Here is a 23,123-nt window from a genome sequence, read left to right as displayed (position 1 = left end):
TTAAAAAAAAAAAAAAAAAAAGAAGAAGAAGAAAAAAGAAAAGGGCCGTGAGCTGGAGGCTCAGCACAGTGGGGGCTGAGCTTTTGTGCACAGAGTCAGATTTGGGCAGTTTATAGAGTAGGAATTTGAAAACTAGAATGAAAAGTCTGGGCTGCTGAAGGTTTGGAGAATACACCTCTCTGTGGGTTTGTAAGGGGTATGTGGGCAATGAGGAGGCAGAACTGTAAGGAAAGGGTTTGTGGAAGAAGTATTTACTCCGTAAAGAAATTCAGAAGCTTAAAAAGTAAGAAAATATCATGTAATGTTTTTTGCTGTTAGCTACTGATTGTTCTATAGAGAGTGTAGGAGAAATACACTTGCTATGATGTAAGCACGCAGGTGCCTTAAATGCATTTCTGGCACTCGAGAAAAACTACTTTTCATTTTTCAAAAAAAGAAAAAAGAAAAAAAGGAAGGAAGGAAGGAAGGAAGGAAGGAAGGAAGGAAGGAAGGAAGGAAGGAAGGAAGGAAGGTAGGTAGGTAGATAGGTAGATGGATGGATAGATGGATACCATGGCCTGGCAAGATTGTTCAGTGGGTAATGACACTACCTGCCAAGTCTAATGATGTGTGTTTGATCACCAGGACCTATGTATGTAAGAGGAGGAAACTGATTTCCAAATGTTATCCTCTGACCTCTTCACTTCATGGCATGTCATGTGCACACACACCAATACAGACATCAATAAAGGCCATCAAAACAATTTAAGGGGCCAGCAAGGAAAGGCACGTAACAGGAGAAGGCTCTCATTACCAAGCCTGAAGATCTGAGTTAGATTCCTAAGATCCACGTGGTAGAAGGAAAGGACTGACTCCTGCAAATCGATGAGAGTTTCCTGGTTGCCTGTTATCATGGTGCATGTACACACCCACATCCCACCTGCTTCCTTCACATACACATTCCAAAAGTAACAACGACAAATAAATTAAAATGAAATCCAGGGGCTCATGGTTTTAGGAAGTTTGAGTGTTGGTCAGTTTGGCCTTCTCCAGCCTTTAGTCACCCCAAAGCAACAGGCATCTTCATTGGTTCCTGTACATCACTGAATTCACAAGACATCTGTTTCAGAGTATGAAACATTTCACTTTATAATTGCCTGTGTGTTGGAGGATGTGCTTGGACTTTGGACTGCTAACACAGTCCCTCTGTCCTATGGCCTTTGCCCACACAGGTTTTGATAAGCTACCCACACTACAACAGAATCTACCTGCTCACTTTGTCCAGGCATGAACCACATACCAGTGCATGCTTAATATATTTAACTCATTAGAGAAATGCAAATGAAAATATCACATTATACCACCCTTTACTGAGGAGAGGGGACACAAAGCTTGAAATTGTCACAACCGAGTCCTAGTGAGGCTGTGGAAAAAGTGGCACTTTTGCACTCCACTCAGGGTGATGTTGCCTATGCTGGTTCATGGAAATACCACTTCAGAAAATGGTCTCAGTCTCTTTTCTTCACTCAAATATGTACTGAGCATGCACTTAGGATACACAGGATCTCACTCCAGTTATTTACCAAAGAGAAATGTCAGTATATGTTCACACAAACATGTGCATGAGAATGTTCCTGGCAGTTTTATTTCTAGTTACTCAAAATAGGAACTAATCTAACTACCTAATCTTCATCAGAAGAAAAGATGAACTTTGATATATCTCAGAATGAAATGTTAATCAGCAATCAGAGGAACAGACTCCTAATGTACACTATCTTATGGAGAAAGGCTGGTTACTAGAATTCCATTTATATGAGATACTAGAAGAGGCAGACCTGGAAGAGTCAGAACAGAAAGCAGTGGGTATAAAGTGCTTAGGATGAGGAACGGGGCTAACTGTGAAAGAGGTGTTCCTCAGACAGATGGAAGTGAACGCTGTTGTGGTTACTGGGGATGAATGGTAACTGTTACATGGCTGCATGAATTCCTTAGACCTAAAGGGGGCGAAACTTCTTGGTATGCAAATTCTATGCTCAGTAAACTATCCAAACCAACACAGATATCTCTGTACCCTAAGACTCTGGGTCACCTGCTGTCATGCTACTCATCCTATTCAAAATCTCCCTCATCTTACCTGCTTCATAAAATCTTCACATGATCACCCCAGTTGTACATCATTTCTTGTTGGGCATTCAGTTTGAAAAAATCAAATATTTGACCTTAACAGATTAACTTTTTCTGTTCTATCAAATTCTAAACAATTTTTATCTTAATTTCTTTACCAAGAATTCATAAAATTTAAGCACAGTTAATTTGCAATAATGCTTAAAAGATACTATGATGATTAAGTCAAGATCATGTTGACACTTTCTCCACAGACAGCAGAGAATGCCTTGCAGACGACTGTAGCATTATCGCTGGAGGAAACCTCACTGGTTGGCACCCAGACTCTGCTGCTGTGTTGTGGCGAAGAGTCTTGGGAATCCTTGGAGATGTGAATAGCATCCAGTCACCGAAGATCCATGCCAAGGTTTTTGGCTATCTCTATGAACTGTGGTACAAATTGGCCAAGGTGTGTTCTGATGTTACCTTTTATACTAATCCAGAAAAATTAGCATGAATCATTTAATATACAAACTATTGACCATTTCTGAAATGCAAGTTAGACATTTAGAAGAAGTATATTTGATTGCTCAAGAATAAATCATAGTATCTGTAGTTTTAATACTTTACTAAATGCCTGAGAATTATTTCATTTAGTCCAAATGTATATTAGTAGAAGATATTAAAATAGGATAGTATGTGGTCTCATTATTCATTTTAGTAAAGTGATATTATTTTGATTGTATAAAGTTGGGAAATAGAAAAGCAAGAAGATACTTATATATCCATTTCATAGGATAACCAGTATTGATATGAAAATATATCTATTTCCATGGATTAAAAACATTTTACAAATCTAAGAGTTTACTCTTAAAACAGATACAGATTTCATCCTTTTATTTTTATACTAAATATATTTTCCATTATTAAATATTTTTTCAAAACATGACCTATATTCATATAGCATAATTTATGAAATCATTTCTTACCACCCGGGGTTCAGAATCTCCCTAGGTGTTCACACACTAGAACAATAGCATTCTTTTGTGTTTATAGAGTTTCAGCTACATGTAGTAAGGAAAACACAACTTAAAAGGACAAGAATTCTCATAATAAAAGAAAAATCTGTAAATACTACACATTTCTTATTCCTTGTATAAAAAATGGGAATAGTTTCTTAGCTGTACAAGACAATACTGCTATATTGTTGTAACAGTAGAATGTTACCTTGCCTAATTCTCTTTTGAATTAGATACGAGATAATTTAGCAATAAGCCTGGATAACCAGTCGTCTCCATCTCCTCCTCTCTTGATCCCACCACTCAGAATGTTTGCATCATGGCTATTTAAGGCAAGTGTTTATTCTTTATTGCAATTTCCTCTTCCCTTCTGAAATTGAGTTTAAAAACTGTAATTGCCCAAGACTGCATGTTTTGAAGACAGGCTGGGTCTTACTATAGCCAGCGCATCCCACATCTCCAAACAACTCTTCAGGAAAACTGAGAAGTAAATGAAATGTTGAAATGCTCTGCATCTGGACTTGATTTAATCTAGAAACATCATCTCCTTGGCAGGCTACAACTCTGCCAAATGAATATAAAGAAGGCAAACTGCAAGCCTACAAACTGATCTGTGCCATGATGACCAGACGCCAGGATGTTCTACCAAACTCTGACTTCCTGGTGCATTTTTACCTTGTGATGCATCTGGGATTAACCAGCGAGGACCAGGTATCCTGTGATTCCTTTATCATGGTGCGCCATAATGGGGAACTGCTTGTCACACTTTATATGTACCAAGGCTTCTGAAAATATACCAGAAATGCTTAGATCCTCAGTGGTTTCCACTTTTCACACATAAGGTCTTCAAAAGTCTGAAACAGGGCTTCTCCCATTCCTGCTTCTTCCCCTCACCATCTCTACATCACTCACTAAATCTGAGCTTTATTTTGCAACCCATGTGATCCAGTCTCTGCCTCTATTGTCAACTTGAAGGTACCATCTCAGCTACTTTTCCTCTGTGGTTCTTGTCAATTTAAAAATATTTGAAGATTCATGTTTTAGTAGCTGAATTCTTTTTATGAGGTACAGTTTTCCTATGAACTAAGGGTTTTGGCAGTTCTTGATGTGGAGTTACTTATATTTCTTCCAAAGAAGTAGACATTTGGTTAAGTAGGAACAAAAAAGTTCAAGGCCTTCCCAAAGCTACAGTCCCCTTTGTAGATCCTGGATTTAGGATTATAGGATGTGGCCAGTATTTGTCTTGCCTCCCTTGGGAAGTCCCCTAGCACTTGTGAGGACAGGAAGAGTGATCTAGATAGGCATAGACTTTTGAAAAGTGTTATTATTATCTTCTCCCTCCCTCCTTCCCTCCCTCCCTTTTTTCCTTTCGTATGTGGTGCTGTGGGTATTATGTGCCACAGCTCAATTATGGAGGTCAGAGGGCAACTTGCAGCAGTCACATGAGTCCTGGAGATTAAATGTAGGTCACCAGATTTAGGAGCAATCTTGGCATTTATTTATATATTTATTTTTCTTTAAAATCTACTTGCATTTTTCCTGTGCTGGAGAAGTGGTCCCCATATTCTGTGGTTCCCAAGTACAAGCTTTGAGCTGTAGTTATTGAGCTTTGTTTAAGCCATTACTATACTGTTCCAATGAGTTGTTCTTGTCATGTTTGCTCTAAGCAGCATCAGAAGGCAGTGATAACAGCAGCTGAGTTTGGACCCACAGCTTCATTCACTTATTTCAGTAGATGTCTAAGTAGGGATATTGTGTGCAGTCACTTGTATTCTCTGCTTAACTATTTCCGCTGCCCCTGCAAGTAGAAGCACCTCCTACAGAATGATGCAGTACAGGACACCTAGAAGATTAATGGGTAGAAACAGGAAAGAAAATCAACTCCGAAGATAGTAATGAGCTCCCTCAGTGTAGGCACCACAGCAGGAAGGTTGACTTAACAGCACTCTATGTTAAAACAGTATTTTGATAAAGACTCTTCATGGAAAATATATGATTTGGGAATAATGGTCAACTGTAGAATTTTCTAACAACAATAACACTGAAATCAGCACAAAGTAGTAGTCCTAGAATGGGTTTTTTAGGAAGTCATGTAAGAGATGTGAGTTTGAAATCATGCTCTGTTTGAAGGTTTGTTGGTGTGAAGTAAAGGAGTGAAGCAGGAAGTAAGAACTCAAAGTAGTATGAGTATATCTTTATGAATTGTTTTAAAATATTGTATTCAGGAAAAGTGTTGAGATTATATACTTAAAATTTCAATGTGCATCATGTTTTCAGTTAAATGAAGACAGTTGTCTTTTGTAGACGGCACAATGGCAGCAGCAGGCCCATCAGTACAGACATTAGGGCAGAATGGGGATATCATACATCTCTAGTCTATAATCACCCTATTGTGTATATACCACGAGGAGCCTGGATTTTTATGTGGCTTTAATAGAATTAACTATTTTACTTTAACCTTAACAATTATTACAGTATATTTTAGAAGCCCCAACTGTCTGCCAAACAGAATTACCCTAAAGTGAACTTTATTTCTTTGCCAGAAGAAATTACCCAGAGTCCTTCTAATGAAAGAAACCTTTCTTATTTAAGTAAGAAATGTCTCTGGTTAATTAGTTTAACTTTTGGCCCACATGTCTAAGTAGATCATGGTGGTTGTTTTAGAACTTATATGTACTTCTGGAAACACACACTATATTCATTATAAAAAGAAAAGAAAACATTTGCTACAGAGAATACAGTTAAATTCAATTTTGTAATTGTTAAGCCATGCACCTGTGGCTGGTACCATGTCAAGGCTTGTTTCCATGCTGTGAGAGTTGCAAAGAACCACACTTCCATCTATTGTGGCATGAAAAGGATTTGTTTATGCAAAGGGAGAAGTCTAGAGACTATCCTTGGCTTTAACAATAAGTAATAGCAAATACTAAGTTTGCTATTTCAATTAAATACATAATCTATAAATAAATAAATAAATAAATAAATAAATAATGTGTTACATGAATAATTAAATGCAATAGTTAGGTTAAAATATTAGTATTTTAATTTAACCATTACTAGTTTATTTTACAGAGAAAACACAAGATGTGTTTTCTCCTTTGGCCTCTGGATGGCACACTTGTCTGCTCAACTCAGTTATATAGTTCAAACTGGCCAGAAGAGCCAGAACCCTGTGATAGTGTGTGCAGCCTGGTGGTTTACCAAACGCTTTTCCTGAATCTGATAGAATTGGGATTGTAGCCACAGTGAGATGCTGAGATGCAAACAAGTGCTAAGACATTAGATACCTTTTCAAATGGAATTGAGACTCAAATGCAAAAATTATCCACAAAATATATATCTCTAGTCTTGTGTACAATCATGTAAAAGCATGACTGCATCTAATATGATACCAACTTTGTAAGCCAAACAGCCAGAATGCCAAATGTAGTACTTCTAAAACAATGTTTGTAATAGTATTAGCTACCTCACTAACTTATGTAATAGACAACATAATGGCCTTATCAGATAGCCCTTTCTCTCTCACTGTAATGTAGTGTGGCTTTGTTATGTGTATGATTGTAAAAAAAAAAATCCATAAAATAGAGAGGTTTTTCTGTAATAAAGATTCCCCACCTACACCCTAGTTTTTTAAGCCAAGGTCTCAATGTAGCCTTGGCTAACTATATAGATTATGCTGGCCTCAAATTCATTGAGAACTGCCTGCCTCCCAAATGATGGGATTAAAGACCTGCACCACCACGCCTGGTCCTGAATTTTTTTTCAACTCTAGTAATCTTGTCACTGGTTCAAAGCTGATTAGGATCATAAGCACTTTTATAATAATGATCAATTATGAATTCTGTGTGGCTGCAGGATTACTCAGACAGCCCATGAAGGATCTTCCTGTTGCCTCTGCAGCCCAGCTGCACTGTGCCTGGAATATTGGGCTGGAGGTGGAGGTGAAGCATGTTCCTGTCTCCTAGATCCACAGTGCCAGACCCTGTACCAGGAACAGTGTGGTGCCCCACTCATTCTTCTCCACACTTCACTTGGAATAATATCTGCCCTATTTTATGAATAATGAAAGTTCAAAGCATCTTGAGAATTTTTGCCAAATGCCATGTATTCAAAAGGATGTTAGGATTCACAGAAAAGCTTTAGGGACCCATTAGCATGTCTTTTCCACTGATTGACAGCTAACTTGTTAGACAAACACTCCTTGATCTCATTCCTCCCTTGTTTGGTTTTGCTGGGCCATAATCCTTCCACTTCATACTCCTCTCCGAGTCCCCTCTGACCTGTAGACCTTCCCAGCTCGCTGTCATTTCCCACTTCTCCTCTAAAGCTGTTCTTGGTTGCTCTTAGTTCGTCCTAATGTTTAAGCAGCTTTTTCACCTTAGTCTTCCCCAAAATATTTTGACATGAAAGGAACTATGATTTGGATTTATTAAAAACATTTCCTATTAATTTCATGATTATTTAAAACATATGGAAAGATCAATACGTGTGAAATGGAAAAGGACAGTTGAGGAAAGGAATTTTATTTTCATGTTTGTAAGAACATATATCAAAGACTGGAAAGTTTTCTTTTCTTAAAATAAGTAAACTATTTTTTAACAATGACTTACAGATTTACCGTCTTAATGTAATTTAATTTGTCTGTTATACATCAAAGTTAAGTTCTCTTTTAAATGCAAAGCTTACAGTAATACAAAGTTATTGTTACAAATTTGCATATAGAAATTTTGGGAAATGTGGATCTTTGTCATTGTAGTCTATAATGTTATATTATCATATTTTCTAAGGCAGAAAAACAACCAGCATGAAGCTTTCCTCAGGTGAGGAATGTATATAGTTCTGCTCTACAATATTCATTGACATACAAATTTGAATCATATCAGCATAATTTTTGATATAGTAGAATATGATATAATAAAGTGTAAAGAGCCTTCAGGAGGGCTGAGTTTTTGTCTTGGCCTTTATTTCTTAGCCAAGTCATTTGGGCTCACCGTGCCCTGGTTCCATAGCGTAAGAGGAGCATAATCATTGAGTATTACTTCCTTTTGTAAGTGTGAGTCCTTATGTGAAGACCAAGTGCAGTAGCTCCAAGAATCTCATGTATTTCATTTTTCCAATAATTGAGTGCTGTGTTTGTTTCATTACCCATCTGCCATCTTACATTTTAATATAATGAAAAACATACATTACAAGTGGAGAAATATCTACTCCCTGTGTTATGGTTCAGACGTAAGTAGTATTTACTTTGCTCTTTATACCCATGATCCAGGAATGTCTTGTGGGCCTGTAGTCCTACTTGCTTTTCATCTAACTCAATGATAGATGATGGAAGGCTGAACTCTGAATGAGCCAGACTCCTTGCAACTAGTTTAGCATAGTATTTGAAAGACATGGGGAGTAGTGGGACAGCATCTTGAAGGAGCTGGGCCCTCTAGTCTTTGGAAGTTCTGCCCAGACACTAGTATCACTGCAAACAGCAGAATCTCTGCTAGTGCCAGCCTTCTCAGCTAAGAGTGTAGCTGGGTGTTTCTGCTGTCTTTTCCTTCACTGCTGAGACTCATGGTTGGTTCTTTGACACTTATGGAAATTCTGTAAGCTAGCTGACCTGCTGTCAATTGTCCTCAAACACTCTGCAAAACGGATTGTGTTGTCTACATGTAAGATTCTGGCATAATCTACAACTGCTCCATAGTGCTGCTGAGTCCTGGAAATGCAGGATCAACAGCTGTTCAGTTCAGTTCCTACATACACCTGCTGCATTAACTTACCCAACTGGAGTTTTTCTCTTTTAACTTTAGTCACTTATTTTGTAGCCAATAATATGTCGCTTGTTTTAAGAATATTTTTAACTTGCTCTTTGAGTGTACTTTTTAACTATACCAACATTAAAAATATATATAATTTTAGGTACTATATATAGAGGATTATTCTATCTTAGAAGTCAAAATAAGTTTATGCTTTTTCTTAACGGATGTTACAGCCTCCTCTCAAGAGGTATATGATGGAATAATATAATAATAAACAGTCGGTTGTAAAAAGATCCCCAGGGTCTCCTCAGTGAGTGTAAGACTCACAGGTGAGCTATGAAAGCAAGGTGCAGGGGTGATCCTAGTAAATTGGCCATACCTGGCTCTTCTAATAACCTCAGACAGCCTGCATCATGCAGTGATATGTAATCATTGCATCACCTTTTCTCAAACAAAGAACTGCTCTTTGCTAGAAATTTACCCTTATAACTAGAACTTGGTGTGTTAGATATGTATAAGTTCTTTAGCATAAAGCTAAAGTGATGAGTATTCCACCCAGTGGAAGGCAGAGGCTTATTTTTACTTGTCTTGTTTGTCTCATATCAAAGGGAATAATTTTATTACTTCTCTGCCATGCTGATTTTGTATGGTAAACTATTTTTACAAAAATCTTGATTCAGAATTTTAATTCAGTGCTGGCACAGTAGAGTACACACTTTTGCATTTAGACATTTATATGACACCTAGTGTATAATCTTGATGTGCTCAGTATAAGAGCTCACCCTATGGAAGTTTCATTTTAAAAGAATTTTTTTTTAGAAAGTAGTGATTTTTATTTTGACCTATTTTTTTGGTCATTACAACCCCAACTCAAAATTGTGTCCCAATTTTTTTCCACACAGTACCACTGACTCATGAAGACAGGAACACTACTGCTTTACAGGAATAGCCACTTTTTCCTTTATAGCTTTTTCATGAATGAGAGATTAAACAATTTTCCAGATTTCTAGTCTCTCAGGGAAAAAATAAAAAACAGGACAGATCATAGTTCCACCATGGTTTCTACCAGAGAACCTGGGGATTCTGAATGCTGTACAGGAATTAGACTTCAGGGAGGAAGTAATACAACCCGGGAAACTATTCACAATTGTAGTAATTTCAAAATGGTTGGACAGAAAATATTTGTCATGTTCTAAATTTTTCACATTTTATAATTCTATATTTTATAGAATTTGAATATGCTGTCTATGTGGACTTAGAAAATACAACTATAAATTTTACCCTAAATTTGATAATACTAATCAGATGTGTGATTCTTCCATTTTAAAAAGAATTTTTAAAGCCATAGTTTTGTACTATGAGGGGGAAAATGACTAATCTGAATCTATTCCTGTTGTAACAATGGGTCTTGTATCTCCATGCTTCAGGATGTGACTTCAAAATGGCTTTAATATACAGCCTCAAGTCATCTATAAAGATCTTACCTATGAGACCTGAGAACAACACTCAGTTTTGCCTCTCACTAGCCGTGGGGCACCACCTGACTAAGAGTGCTCATGGATGAGATAAACTAGAAGACTCTAAGGTCCTTGAGCATTCTTGTATTTTCTGGTTTACTTTTAAACATTTTTTTATTAGAGTCATACCATTCTTTACTAAATATGTATAATATTCAAAAACTGATTTACATTGGCTATTTTTTCTCACCATTGGTAAGTATTGAGTTTTGAAGGTTTGAAATGCATAAGTGAGTATCTGTAATATTCATTAATTTGAACAAAGAACCAAATAACTGATATTTAGGTGTCAAATGTCCTTGTAGCTAACTTGGTTGGCAAATGAAGAAATTGGACTTGACAGGACTTGGGAGGGTTTAAAGAGTGGCAGGATTTATAAGACAAGATGCAGGATAGGGGTTCACATGTCACAGGACTCGGGTAATGCCCAAGGACCAGTGACCAGAGAGTAACTTTGACTTAGTGCCAGATAAATATGGATGAAATAACATGTGAACATAAGTAAGCAGGGTAGCACTGTAAAGAGCCTCCAACTGTCTGGATCATCAGAAGGGCCAAGTATAGACCATGCAGGCATGACCCTTGAACCTTGCTTGCATTACTCACTGCTCAATCTTCTATTCACTGAGTAGTTTTCATCCTACAGATAATGAAGGGCTTTCAATTCTTTTGAAGCAAAAAATTCAACATGACAGGAAGGAAGGAAGGAAGGAAGGAAGGAAGGAAGGAAGGAAGGAAGGAAGGAAGGAAGGAAAAACTGTTTAAGGACCTTACACCACAGCAGTTATTTGGGATAAATTATAACCATGAGAGAATGATGATAGCAAGAACAAAAAGGGAATTATAATAGCACAGGAACAAGTTAACAAGGGTTAGTGATGACTGGGACACAGATTGTATGTGTGTGTGTGTGTGTGTGTGTGTGTGTGTACACATGTATATATGTTTTGTGTATATGAACAAACAGGTAAGGTACTATATTGGACAGAAAGTATTCTGACAAAGGTAGACGAGCACACAGACAGTGTTCCCATCGCTTCTCAAAGTCAAGTGCAGTTCTGAAGGGTGCTATGAGTTTAGGAAAAGAAGGAAGGCTGATGCTTAATCATGCAAGGGCAGAACATATGGTTCAGTGTCAAGCATTTAAACAATTCTTGCCTCCACCTTCCTTTACCTCAGATGCCATAGCAGAAGACACATGTGTGTTCCAAAAAAATCCTTTCCTACTAGAAATTAGAGATTTATGGAAAATATTTCCAGGAACATTTTCTATACCTAAAAATACACATTCTTTTAACTCTGTTGGATTTAAACAATTGGTATGTAAGTAATAAATTTACTTTGTTATTGCAGTAAAATATCTAAAGGTTTTTGTTTATGATGATTTTTCTTAGTTTTGTTACTATGTATTTTTAAAAATAATCTGATACTCAAAACATTTAATCTCTTTAAAAATACAATTGCATTCATTTAAATTCACTTGATTCAAATCAATTTATCCAACACAAGGATTTACTTCAGGAATATGTAAAACTTTTATGTTTTAGCAAGGATTGATGAAAAACTAAAAGTTATAAGGATAGGTGGTGCGTGTTCTTCTCACTGTATGTATGTAAAGTCAAAATGGTAAATGAACACTGCCTTGTAGTGTCTAGGGATTTCCAAGTGTTTCTCAAGTTTCATGGAAAAGCACCAGCTATAGAACTGTTAAACTTTTTCAAGAAAAATAAATTTCTTTAGACTTCACTCAGCTATCCAGTCATGGAGACTTCGGATGGGTGACTGCAGCAAACTATTGGATAGACGGGTTTTTCTTTTATTTTATAGCTATATAACCAATAATTATTTTTGTTAATCTGCCAAGCCCACTTATACCTCAATAAGGAGAGTGGAAATATGTTGACAGTGACAGACAGCAGAGGTTTCAGTTATGAGGTTTCCCATGTGGACAGCGAACTTGTTTCATGGCTTTAAAATGTGTAAGATGATAGCACAGGAGATGGTTCTGGAGAGGAACAAATCTACCTGAGAGGCCAGAAACTAACAAAATGCTTGATTTACCTCATTGGATTTCAGGTATAAAGCCTCTCTTTTAAGTAAATGCAATCAATGAAGAATAGAAAACATGCATATTCCATCATAAATCTTTTATGTATTCAACAGGACATAGTAGGTAATGTGTTTTTCTTCTCCAGAGTCTGTTTTTAGAAGTGTATTTTATTTGCTATAGCTTTTCCCAAGGATCAAGCCACCAGAACCTTCCATAATGGAGTCTTTTCTTGTGTTTCTTGTCTTTTTCCAGACAGAATAAATGTAAATGTGATAGATGGTAGAAATGGAAAAAATGGAAACTTCTCTTTGTCCCAACCCATTCCCCAGTCATTGTGAAGGGAAAAGTGGGTAGCCAAAGCAACCCCCCTCAGCACCTCAGAAGCTGGCTTCTTCCACTTCCAGTCTCAGGTTAGGCTTTAGCTGTGTTCTGTGATGGGCTTCTCATCCTATAATCGACTCTGGGCATGGGGCTTGGGGACAGGCTGCTCCCCAGGAGATCTTTGGCAATATCTAAAGACATTTTTTGTTGTCACAGCTGGGACAGAGGTTCATTGGTGTTTAGAATGTAGAAGACCCTGTGGTGCAGAATATCAAAAGTGCTGAAGCTGGCACTGAGCTGGGAGAAGAGCTAGGCAGCACGGTGGCAAAGCTTAGCATCCCGAAGAGTACGTCAGACCAACCTCCTCCACTTAACCAGGAGATTAAAAGCACAGAAAAATTTACCAAAGAGATTGAGAGGCAAATGTTTAACATTGATTACAAGAAAGTTGCCAGTGGGTTATTTTGTTTTGTTTTTCAAGAATTTTCGTAGTGCAACTTAACTAGATAAATTGATTTCTTTTTAAAGTCAATTTAAGAAGAGAAATATGGTCTGAATAATTCACATGAACATGCAGATTACTTGAGGTAGATTTTGCCTAGAAGCACAGTTTGTGACCTGAAGCTGGAAAGTTCAAGGTGCTAGTTCAGAACTGGAAGCCACTTTCTTCCCTACCCAAGGCCTTCCCACACTCCTGAGAGGAAGGATGGCTCAGAGGATGGCTTGCTTGGAGGAATGTTGGCATGGATATATAGATAGCTGCTTCCTTAAAAAGCCATGGCAGTGCTGTGTTGAAGAGTAAGTAGTCTTTGTGAGCTGAGACTTGCAGGGAAATTCTGTCTTACTCTGTGTGTGTGCGCGCGTGCCCACACGCGTGCGCATATGCCTGTGTCTGTGTTTGTGCATGTGTGTATATGTGCATACACACAAGGAGTATCCCACTCTGCCCATCTATACTTTATTCCCTTGAGACAGAGCCTCTCACTGAACCTAGAGCTTGCCACCTCTGCTGGCTAATGAGCAAACCCCAGTGAACCAATGCTGGGATTACAGGTATGTGTGGCCAGCTTTTACAGGGGTTATGGGGAGCTGAACTCACATCCTCATGATTACAAGAAGCACTCTTACCTACTGAGGTATCTTCCTAACTACTGGAGCAATTTTCTCTTTNTTTTTTTTTTTTTTTGTTGTTTTGTTTTTTTGTTTTTCGAGACAGGGTTTCTCTGTATAGCCCTGGCTGTCCTGGAACTCACTTTGTAGACCAGGCTGGCCTTGAACTCAGAAATCTGTCTGCCTCTGCCTCCCAAGTGCTGGGATTAAAGGCGTGTGCCACCACCACCCAGCTTGGAGCAATTTTCTATTCACATATGACAAGTGAGTTATCCTGAGTGTGTAAGCATCTCTAGCTTCATGGGGATGTCAGGCACCTTCTTGTGCTGCTGTGAGGAAATGGAATATTCAGCCATGGCTTGTGCTCTGGCCTCCTCCGTAAGTGACTGTATCATTGAGCCAGCAGCTCTGTGGCTCTTTTCCACTAGTCTGTGAAATGGGTTCCCAGTGGTTCTCTCTGACTCTGTCATCGAATGGCATGTTGTCCTGTGTTGTCACCAGTGCCGTTACTGTAGCCTATTCTCCTGAGGGTGTAGTTCATCTACCTACAAGACTGTCTTTCTTATCCAGACCTCTGGAGATTTTTAGGAGAATTCATGTTTTTTCTCTGGGCAGAGGCATGCCAAAAGGATGGCTTCTAGAAGTATTACAATACACTAAAGTTCTATTGGAGAAGAGAGGATACCTAAGCTCCTGTCTGCAGGGCAAAGGGTATTTGCTTTAAACACGACTGAGCTTTAGAGTCCATAAGGATATGTTTAGATACAAGCAAGCATGTTAAATGGCAGGCTTGCTTCCTGTGAGAATGTGCTTGTGCTCTCCTTGTATGGAACAACCTCCCCCCCACCCCCCGATTTCTTTTTACTGTCTAGCAGTAAATGGTGGTGTAGTAATTACAGATTGTTTGGCTATAAATGCTATTTACTGGAACACATCTTAGAGAGAACATTGTTTTCTAAAGAAACAATAAACAGTTTTCCTTTTGTTCTCTCATGGAAAAATATTCTCTGGTAGGTACTTGTGGGCTAGAAAATTTTGAGCAAAAGAGAACCTTCCAGTAAGGAGACATAACAATAAAGTACCTGCCTCTGATAACTCATGCTGGAATGTTGTTGAGCATGTGCAGCGTGGTCACTTTGTCATGGCCTAGTGCCACATGTCATCTAGTTGTTCCATCCTTGGTCCCCATGGCACATTTGTTCCCATGCGGGACCTTTGCACTCTGGCCTGCTGTCACCCAGCCACGTGTAGCAGTCTCCTGTCTCGGGAAGTCATTGCTGAAGGCAGGGAGGAAGTAAGTGACTTATTAAATGTCTATGCAGGATGTCTTCAGGTACTTTGGCTTCATTTTAACTGAGTTTTTGTTTATAAGTGGTTATCAATTGGAAATGGTGTCTGGTTAGGGATGGATGCATGTGTCCATGTCTCCTTTCAGCTCTAGGATGCCATGCAGGCCCTGTGCATGCTGCCTCAGTCTCTATGAGTTCATGTGTACATCTATCATGTTCATTCAGAGAGCCTTCTTTTCTTAGTATCCTTAAGCCCCTCTGTCTCTTTACACTCTTTCTGCCTTCTCTTCTGCAGCATCCCCTGAGCCCTGAGGCATTTGATGGAGACATACTGTTTAGGGCTGAGTGTTCCAAGGTCTCTCATGTGCTGCATGTCTGGCTGTGGGGGGATTTGTCATTTTGTTTCTCCTTTGGTAGCCTGCAGAGTACCTTCCTCTGCCATAGAGCTAGAGGTAAAAGCTCTATGCAGACAGCTTACCTGCTCTACTTCTCCATGTTCAATGAGTTATGTATGTTTTATCTTCAACAATAGGGCCTTGTCATCAGTTTGTGAAGAGTAACCCCATGGGATCTCTTAGGCCAACAACTCAATTAGATGAAACTCAATCCCAGTACTAGAAGCTTCAGTTTGTGACATGAGATAGCCCACTGGGGCTGTGTCTCCTGCATTATTTGGCAATTTCATTTAGATTATTATATATATATATATATATATATATATATATATATATATATATGGAAACTCCTACTGATTTAGGTTTCCGTACCACTCCTCAAAAGGCGTTTGAATTTAGCTATCTTTCCCTGTATTCCCTTCTTCATCCCCCTCTTCCCCATTTGATCCTTTCATTCCAGGTTCCCCCCTCCCCCATCTATCCATAACTACCTATTGTATTTCCCTTTCCTAGATTGATCATTTTGTCTCTCATAATTGCTTACTTTATTCCTAACCTCTGTGGTTCTATGATTGTAGTTTAGTTATCATTGGCATAACATATATCATTGAGTTAACAATATCCACATAAAATCAAATGTATATTGAGTTTGTCTTTCTGGGTCTGGGTTAGCTCACTCAGAGGTAAATCGTTTCCAACTCTCCTCAAAGTATTCCACAAAATAGAAACAGAAGGTACTCTGCCGCAGACGGACTTTTCTGGGGTCCCTGATCTGCGGGAAAGGGGTCTCTGGTTGCAGGTGAGTGAGGATTCAGCGAATGTGGGGTGACAAACAGACACGGACACAAGAGAGTGTGGTATCTGAATGCCAATTGTCAAATTGAGCATCAGACTATTTATACAGAAGAAAATAGGGAAGTAAGTACACAAAACAGAGGAATGCAAACCTGGAAGGGCTGGCAGGAAACAATTGGGATAAATTCAGTGTTAACAACTGGGATCTCCACCTAAAGTTAGTAGCTGGGGGCAAGGGCTTCATGCCCTTGCCATAGTTCCTATAGTCCACCTTTCCCTTAGGCCATTGTAATGCTAGTGTATGGGTGTAACTCTGCTACCTATGGTTCTAAGTATCTACCCTGGTTCCTCTTTAGATCGCAAACTTCCTTCTTCCTAGAGAGTGATAAATTCCTATGTAGGGCAGTGACTGGCTGCTTAGATCCAAGGGTCAGCTCAAGGACTGACTGCCCAGAATCTGATATGGCTATGTATTAAGGGAAAGCACATGGGTCTGTTTCCCAACTAAAGCAAGGACATTGGAGCATTCATTATACAAAATGACACCATTCCAGAAGACTGAGTTTCCTTGAACTTTTTGCCTCAGGACAGCGCCCAGGGTTTTGGGGCCTGTTGGCGCTTGTCACTACTGGAAAGAATGTAGCAGTTCCTGGGAAGCACATGGAGGATGCCACCATTCCAGGAGACTGAGTTTCCTTGAACTTTTTGACTCAGGATAGTGCCCAGGTTTTTGGGGCCTGTTGGTGCTTGTCACTACTGGAAAGAATGTAGCAGTACTCTACCCAATTCATTCTATGAAGCCACAATTACTCTGATACCTAAACCACACAAAGATCCAACAAAGAAAGAGAACTTCAGACCAATTTCCCTTATGAATATCGATGCAAAAATACTCAATAAAATCCTCGCAAACCGAATCCGAGAACACATCAAAATGATCATCCATCTTGACCAAGTAGACTTCATCCCAGGGATGCAGGGATGGTTTAATATAAGAAAATCCATCAATGTAATCCACTATATAAACAAACTCAAAGACAAAAACCACATGATCATCTCGTTGGGTGCTGAGAAAGCATTTGACAAAATCCAACACCCCTTCATGATAAAAGTCTTGGAAAGATTGGGAATTCAAGCCCCCTACCTAAACATAATAAAAGCAATCTACAGCAAACCANTAGCCAACATCAAAGTAAATGGAGAGAAACTNGAAGCAATCCCACTAAAATCTGGGACTAGGCAAGGCTGCCCACTTTCTCCCTACCTATTCAATATAGTACTTGAAGTCCTTGCCAGAGCAATCCGACAACAAAAGGAGATCAAGGGGATACAAATTGGTAAGGAAGAAGTCAAAATATCATTATTTCCAGATGATATGACGGTATACATAAGTGACCCTAAAAAGTCCACCAGAGAACTCCTAAACCTGATAAACCATTTACCTTCAAATGTCACATTTTTAACATCTTAGTAATGTTCCACTGTGTAAAAGCACCACATTTTCTTTATTCATTTATCTGTTGAGGGACGTCTAGGTTGTTTTTAATTTCTGGCTACTTTAAATAGAGCAGTAATTAACATGATTGAGCAAGTATCTCTATGATAGGATGATGCATCCTTTAGGTATATGTTATATACCCGAGTGGTATAGCTAGCTAGATCATGAGTAGATTGATTGATTTCCATCTTCCTATGGAATGCTACACTGATTTCCATAATGGCTATACAAGTTTGCACTCCCATCAACAGTGGATGAGAGTTTCCCTTATTCTACATCCTTGCCAACATGAGTTGTCACTTGTTTTATTGATTTTAGCCATTCTGACATGTGCAAGATAGAATCACAAAGTAGTTTTGATTTGCATTTCCTTTGTAACTAAGGAAGCTGAACAGTTTGTTTGGTTTTTTGTTGTTGTTTGTTTGGTTTTTGTTTTTTTGTTTTTTTCCGAGACAGGGTTTCTTTGTGTAGCCCTGGCTGTCCTGGAACTCACTCTGCTGGCCTCAAACTCAGAAATCCACCTGCCTCTGCCAAGTGCTGGGATTGAAGGCGTGCGCCACCACCGCCCAGCCGAACAGTTCTTTATGTGTTTCCCAGCCATTTGAGTTCCCACCCACTCTGTTACATATGGACCCCCATTTTAAATTGGATTGTTTTCTTGATAACTAATTTTTGAGATATATATTGGATATTATATATATGATATTATCCCTCTGTTGGATGTATAGTTGGCAAAAAAAATTTTTTCCCATCTATAGGCTGCCACTTTGTTCAAATGATGGTGTCCTTTGCCACGCAGAAGCTTCTCAGTTTCATGAGGTACCATTTATTAACTGTTGGTCTTAGTGCCTGTGCTAACAGTGTTCTGTTCAGGAAGTTTTTGTACCAATGAGTTCCAAACCATTCCTCCCTTTCTCTTCTATCAGTTTCAGTGTATCTGGTTTTATGTTGAGCTCTTTAATGCACTTGGACTTGGGTTTTGTGCAAGGTGATAAGTTTGGATCTAAGATGCTGGGGTTTTTTTCAGTGTGTAATTTTTGATTCTTTATCACAAATCAGGTATTCATATGTCTATGGGTTTATGTCTGGATCTTTAGTACAATTCTGGTGATCAACATGTCTGATTTTGTGCCAGTACCATGTTGTTTTTATGACTACCACTCTGTAGTACAATTTGAGCTCAGGAATTCCTCTGGTAGGTTTTTGTTTTTTTAATTAGTCAAGATTGTTTTAGCTATCCTGTGTTTTTGTTTTTTCCATATGAAGCTGAAGATTATCTTTTCAAAATGTTTAAAGAATTGTGTCAGAATTTTCATGGGATTGGATTGAATCTTTAGATTGTTTTTGATAGTATGGCCATTTTTACTATATTAACTCTACTGATTCATGAACATGGGAGATCTTTTCATATTCTAATATCTTCTTCAGTTTCTTTCTTCACTGTTGCAAAGTCTTTATCATATAAATCTTTTACTTGCTTGGTTAGAGTTACTCCAAGATATTTTATATTATTTGAGACTCTTGTGAAAAGTGTTTTCCCAGTTGCTTTCCCATTTGTCCTATGTATATAGGAAAGCTACTGATTTTTACAAAATAATTTTTGTTTCAGCTACTTTGCTAGAAGTGTTTATCAGCTGTAGGAGTTCCCCAGTGAAATTTTTTGGTCACATATATACCATCATGCAAATAAAGATACTTTTACTTTTTCCTTTCCAGTTTGTATCCCTTTGATCTCCTTCAGTGGTTTCATCACTAAGACTTCAGGTTCTATAGTGAGTAGGTATGGAGAGAATAGACACCTTGTATTGTTCATGATTTTAGTGGAATTGCTTTGAGCATATCTCAGTTTAAGTTCATATTGCCATGGGCTTTCTATAAACTGCATTTATTATGTTGAAGTATGTCTCGTGTCTCTTTGATTTCTCTAGGACTTTTGACAAAGGCCACTTCTGCTTCTGATGAGATGATCATATGGTTTTTGTTGTTGTTGTTGTTGTTTGTTTGTTTGTCTTTCAGTTGGTTTGTATGGTGAATTACATTTATATACTTACATGTCTACTGAACCATCCCTGCATCTCTGGAATGAAACTTGTTGATGAGTGGATAATCTTTTTGATGTGTTGTTAGATTCTATTTGCAAATATTTTATTGAGAACTTTTGCATCTGTATTTATAAGAAAATTGGCTTACAATTTTCTTTGTAAGGTATTTTTTGTAGTTTGAGTATCAGAGTAACAGAGGCCTCAAAACAAATTGGGCATTGTTCCTTCTCATTCTCTTTTGTGGAATAATTTGAGGAGTATTAGGCATTGACTTTTATTTGCAAGTCTGGTAGAATTGTGAGCTAAAACCATTTGCTCCTGAGCTCTTTTTCAATTGGTAGACTTTCCATTACTGCTTCTATGTCACTAGGGTTATAGTTCTGTCTAAATTGTTTATCTGATCTTGATATAACTTTGGTATTCGGTATGCATCCAGAAAATTATCCATTTTTTTTAGATATTCTAATTTGGTGGAGTATGGGGTTTTTAAGTATATTTTTATGATTTTCTGGATTTCCTCAGTGTCTGTTATGTTACCCATTTCATCTCTAATTTTGTTAATTTGGATCATCTCTCCCCATCTCTTAGTTAATTTGGATAAGAGTTTGTCTATATTATCCATTTTCTTTTTTATTGTTTGCATTTCTTTTTTAACTTATTTTATTAGATATTTTCTTCATTTACATTTCAAATGCTGTCCAGTATGTCCCCTATACCCCCCCACCCTGTTCCCCTGTCCACCCACTCCCACTTCTTGGCCCTGGCATTCCCCTGTATGGGGCATATAAAGTTTGCAAGACCAAGGGGCATCTCTTCCCAACGATGGCTGGTTAGACCATCTTCTGCTATATATGCAGCTACAGACACGAGCTCTGGGGGTACTGGTTAGTTCATATTGTTGTTCCACCTATAGGGTTGCAGACCCCTTCAGTTCCTTGGGTAATTTCTCTAGCTCCTCCATTAGATACAATCTCCAAAACACAAGAAAATCAAGAATAAGGAAGACCAACATGTGGATACTTCATTCCTTCCTAAAATAGGGAATAAAATACCCATGAAAGAAGTGGCAGAGACAAAGTTTGGAGCTAATACAAAAGGGTAGACCATCCAGAGACTGCCCCACCCAGGGGTCCATCCCATAATCAGCCACCAAACGTAGACACTATTGCATATGCCAGCAAGATCTTGCTGAAAGGACACTGATATAGCTATCTCTGTGAGGCTATGCCAATGCCTGGCAAATATTATCCATTTTCTTAAAGAAACAATCCTTTGTTTCATTGACTCTTTGTATAGTTTTGTTGCTGTTCCTATTTTATTGATTTCAGCCCTGGGATTGTTTATTTCTTACTATTTATTCCTTGTGGGTCTGGTTTATTATTTTTGTTCTAGAGCTTTTGGGTGTGTTGTTAAGTTACTAGTGTGAGATCTCTCCAGTTTTTTGTTTTGTTTTGTTTTTTATATTGTCACTTTCTGCTATGAACTTGCCTCTTCAAACCACCTTCTTTGTGTCCCATAGTTTGGCTATGTTGTGTATATATTATATGTATTTTTATTAAATTCTAGGAAGTCATTAATTTCTTCTTGACCCATTCTTCATCTAATAGTGAGTTGTTTAGTTTACATGAGTTTGTAAGTTTTCTGTTATTTCTGTTCTTGTTGATGTTCAGCTTTAATTTGTGGTAGTCAGGCAGGATGCATAGTGTTATTTCAAATTTTCTTTTATCTTGTGAGACTTGCTTTGAGTTTAAGTATGTGGTCAATTTTGGAGACAGTTCTGTGAGGTGCAGAAAAGAATATATATATATATATATATATATATATATATATATATATATATATAGTGCTTGGGTGAAATGTTCTGTGTCTATTAGGTCTATTTGGTTTATAATATAAGTTAGTTCCAGCATTTTCTTATTTATGTTTTGCATTAGTGACCTATCTGTTGTCGAGAGTGGGGTATTGAAGTTTCTCCCAGTCAGTGTTTAAGGGTTAATATATGATTTAAGCTATAGTAATGTTTCTTTTATGAATTTGAATGCCCTTGTGTTGGGTGCATAGATGTTAAGAATTGCAGAGTCTTCTTGGTAGATCTTTTTTGATGTGTGTGTAATATCCTACCCTAACTCTTTTGATTAGTATTGGTTTGAAGTGTATTTTGTCAAATATTAGAAATTATACCCACATGCTTCCATTTGCTTGAAATATCCTTTACCACCAGTTTACCCAGAGTGATGTCTATCCTGATGTTAAGGCATGTTTCTTGGATTTCCAGAAGGACAGCATTATCCTCATGATCCATGGGCGGTAGCATGGAGTTGCATCAGTCAGGATTAAGGAGTTTTATGTTTGGTTCATGAGACTGAGAACTAGAGCTAAGGAAATTAATTGGGCCAAGTGATAGAAAGTAAACTCTTTTCTCAATGGTGCTGATATCACAGTACTGTATACATTCTTGAGAAAAGCACTAATTTGCCACTCTTCAATACTATTTTGAATACAAGTTTGTCTGGATTTAGATGCCACATCAGAGTCTCTGGCTGTCTTCCCTCCAAAGAAATAACTCATTACCATTTTAAATTACTCTATGCCCCTAATGATAAAGAACAAATCAAGGATGTTGGTTTTCCCCACCTCTGTTCCCAAGTGTCCTATTAGTTACTTTTCTCATCATTGAGACCAAATATGTAAAAGAGGAAGAATTTATTTTGACTCATAGTTCAGAGAAATACAGTCCCTGGTGACTAGGGAGGTGTGGTGAGAGGAACAGCATGGTGGTCTGTGGTGTAATGGGAAACAGGAAAACATACTGTCTCTCAGCTCATTTTATCTTTTCCAGCCTTCATTTGGGGAGGCAAGCTTCTCTCCCTGGAAATGCCTCACTCACAGGCCTGAAGGTGTGCTTGGTTAATGGTCTGTTGCCTCTTAATCCAATCAAGGTTTTAACCAAAATTAACTGCCCCCCAGATCCCCGGAGTCTTCTAATTGTTTAGGATAGATAAATGGGAAAATAAAATTTAAAACTATGGTCTGTAAAAAAAGAAGAACTCTGTATTTATGTCTGTACTTAGAAAATTCCAATATATATACACATATATGTATGCATATACATATGTGTGTGTATATATATAAGCTTATTAGCTCTAATAACTTGTATATGTTCCAGTATTGGAATATACATACATATGTGTGTACACACACGTATGTATATGATATGTGTATATATATATATATATATATATATATATATATACAAAT

At 37.9% G+C, this 23,123-nt stretch overlaps 1 protein-coding gene across 4 annotated transcripts in view; it reads left to right on the top strand.

Moving 5' to 3' along the window:
• Ralgapa2 (Ral GTPase activating protein catalytic alpha subunit 2) overlaps window positions 1–23,123 on the top strand; it is a 270,234-nt gene that overhangs the window by 121,163 nt on the left and 125,948 nt on the right. For all 4 annotated transcript variants that reach the window (XM_029536075.1, XM_029536074.1, XM_029536073.1 and 1 more), the window contains 3 exons: window positions 2,358–2,551; window positions 3,335–3,433; window positions 3,657–3,812. In XM_029536075.1, the coding sequence (XP_029391935.1) occupies window positions 2,358–2,551; window positions 3,335–3,433; window positions 3,657–3,812 (449 nt within the window). The remainder of the gene's footprint in view (window positions 1–2,357; window positions 2,552–3,334; window positions 3,434–3,656; window positions 3,813–23,123) is intronic.

Source organism: Mus pahari, chromosome 3, assembly GCF_900095145.1.
Source record: "Mus pahari chromosome 3, PAHARI_EIJ_v1.1, whole genome shotgun sequence".
Lineage (NCBI taxonomy): Eukaryota > Metazoa > Chordata > Mammalia > Rodentia > Muridae > Mus > Mus pahari.
Note: the sequence above shows the minus strand (reverse complement) of the source record. Positions and strands in the feature narration are given on the sequence as shown.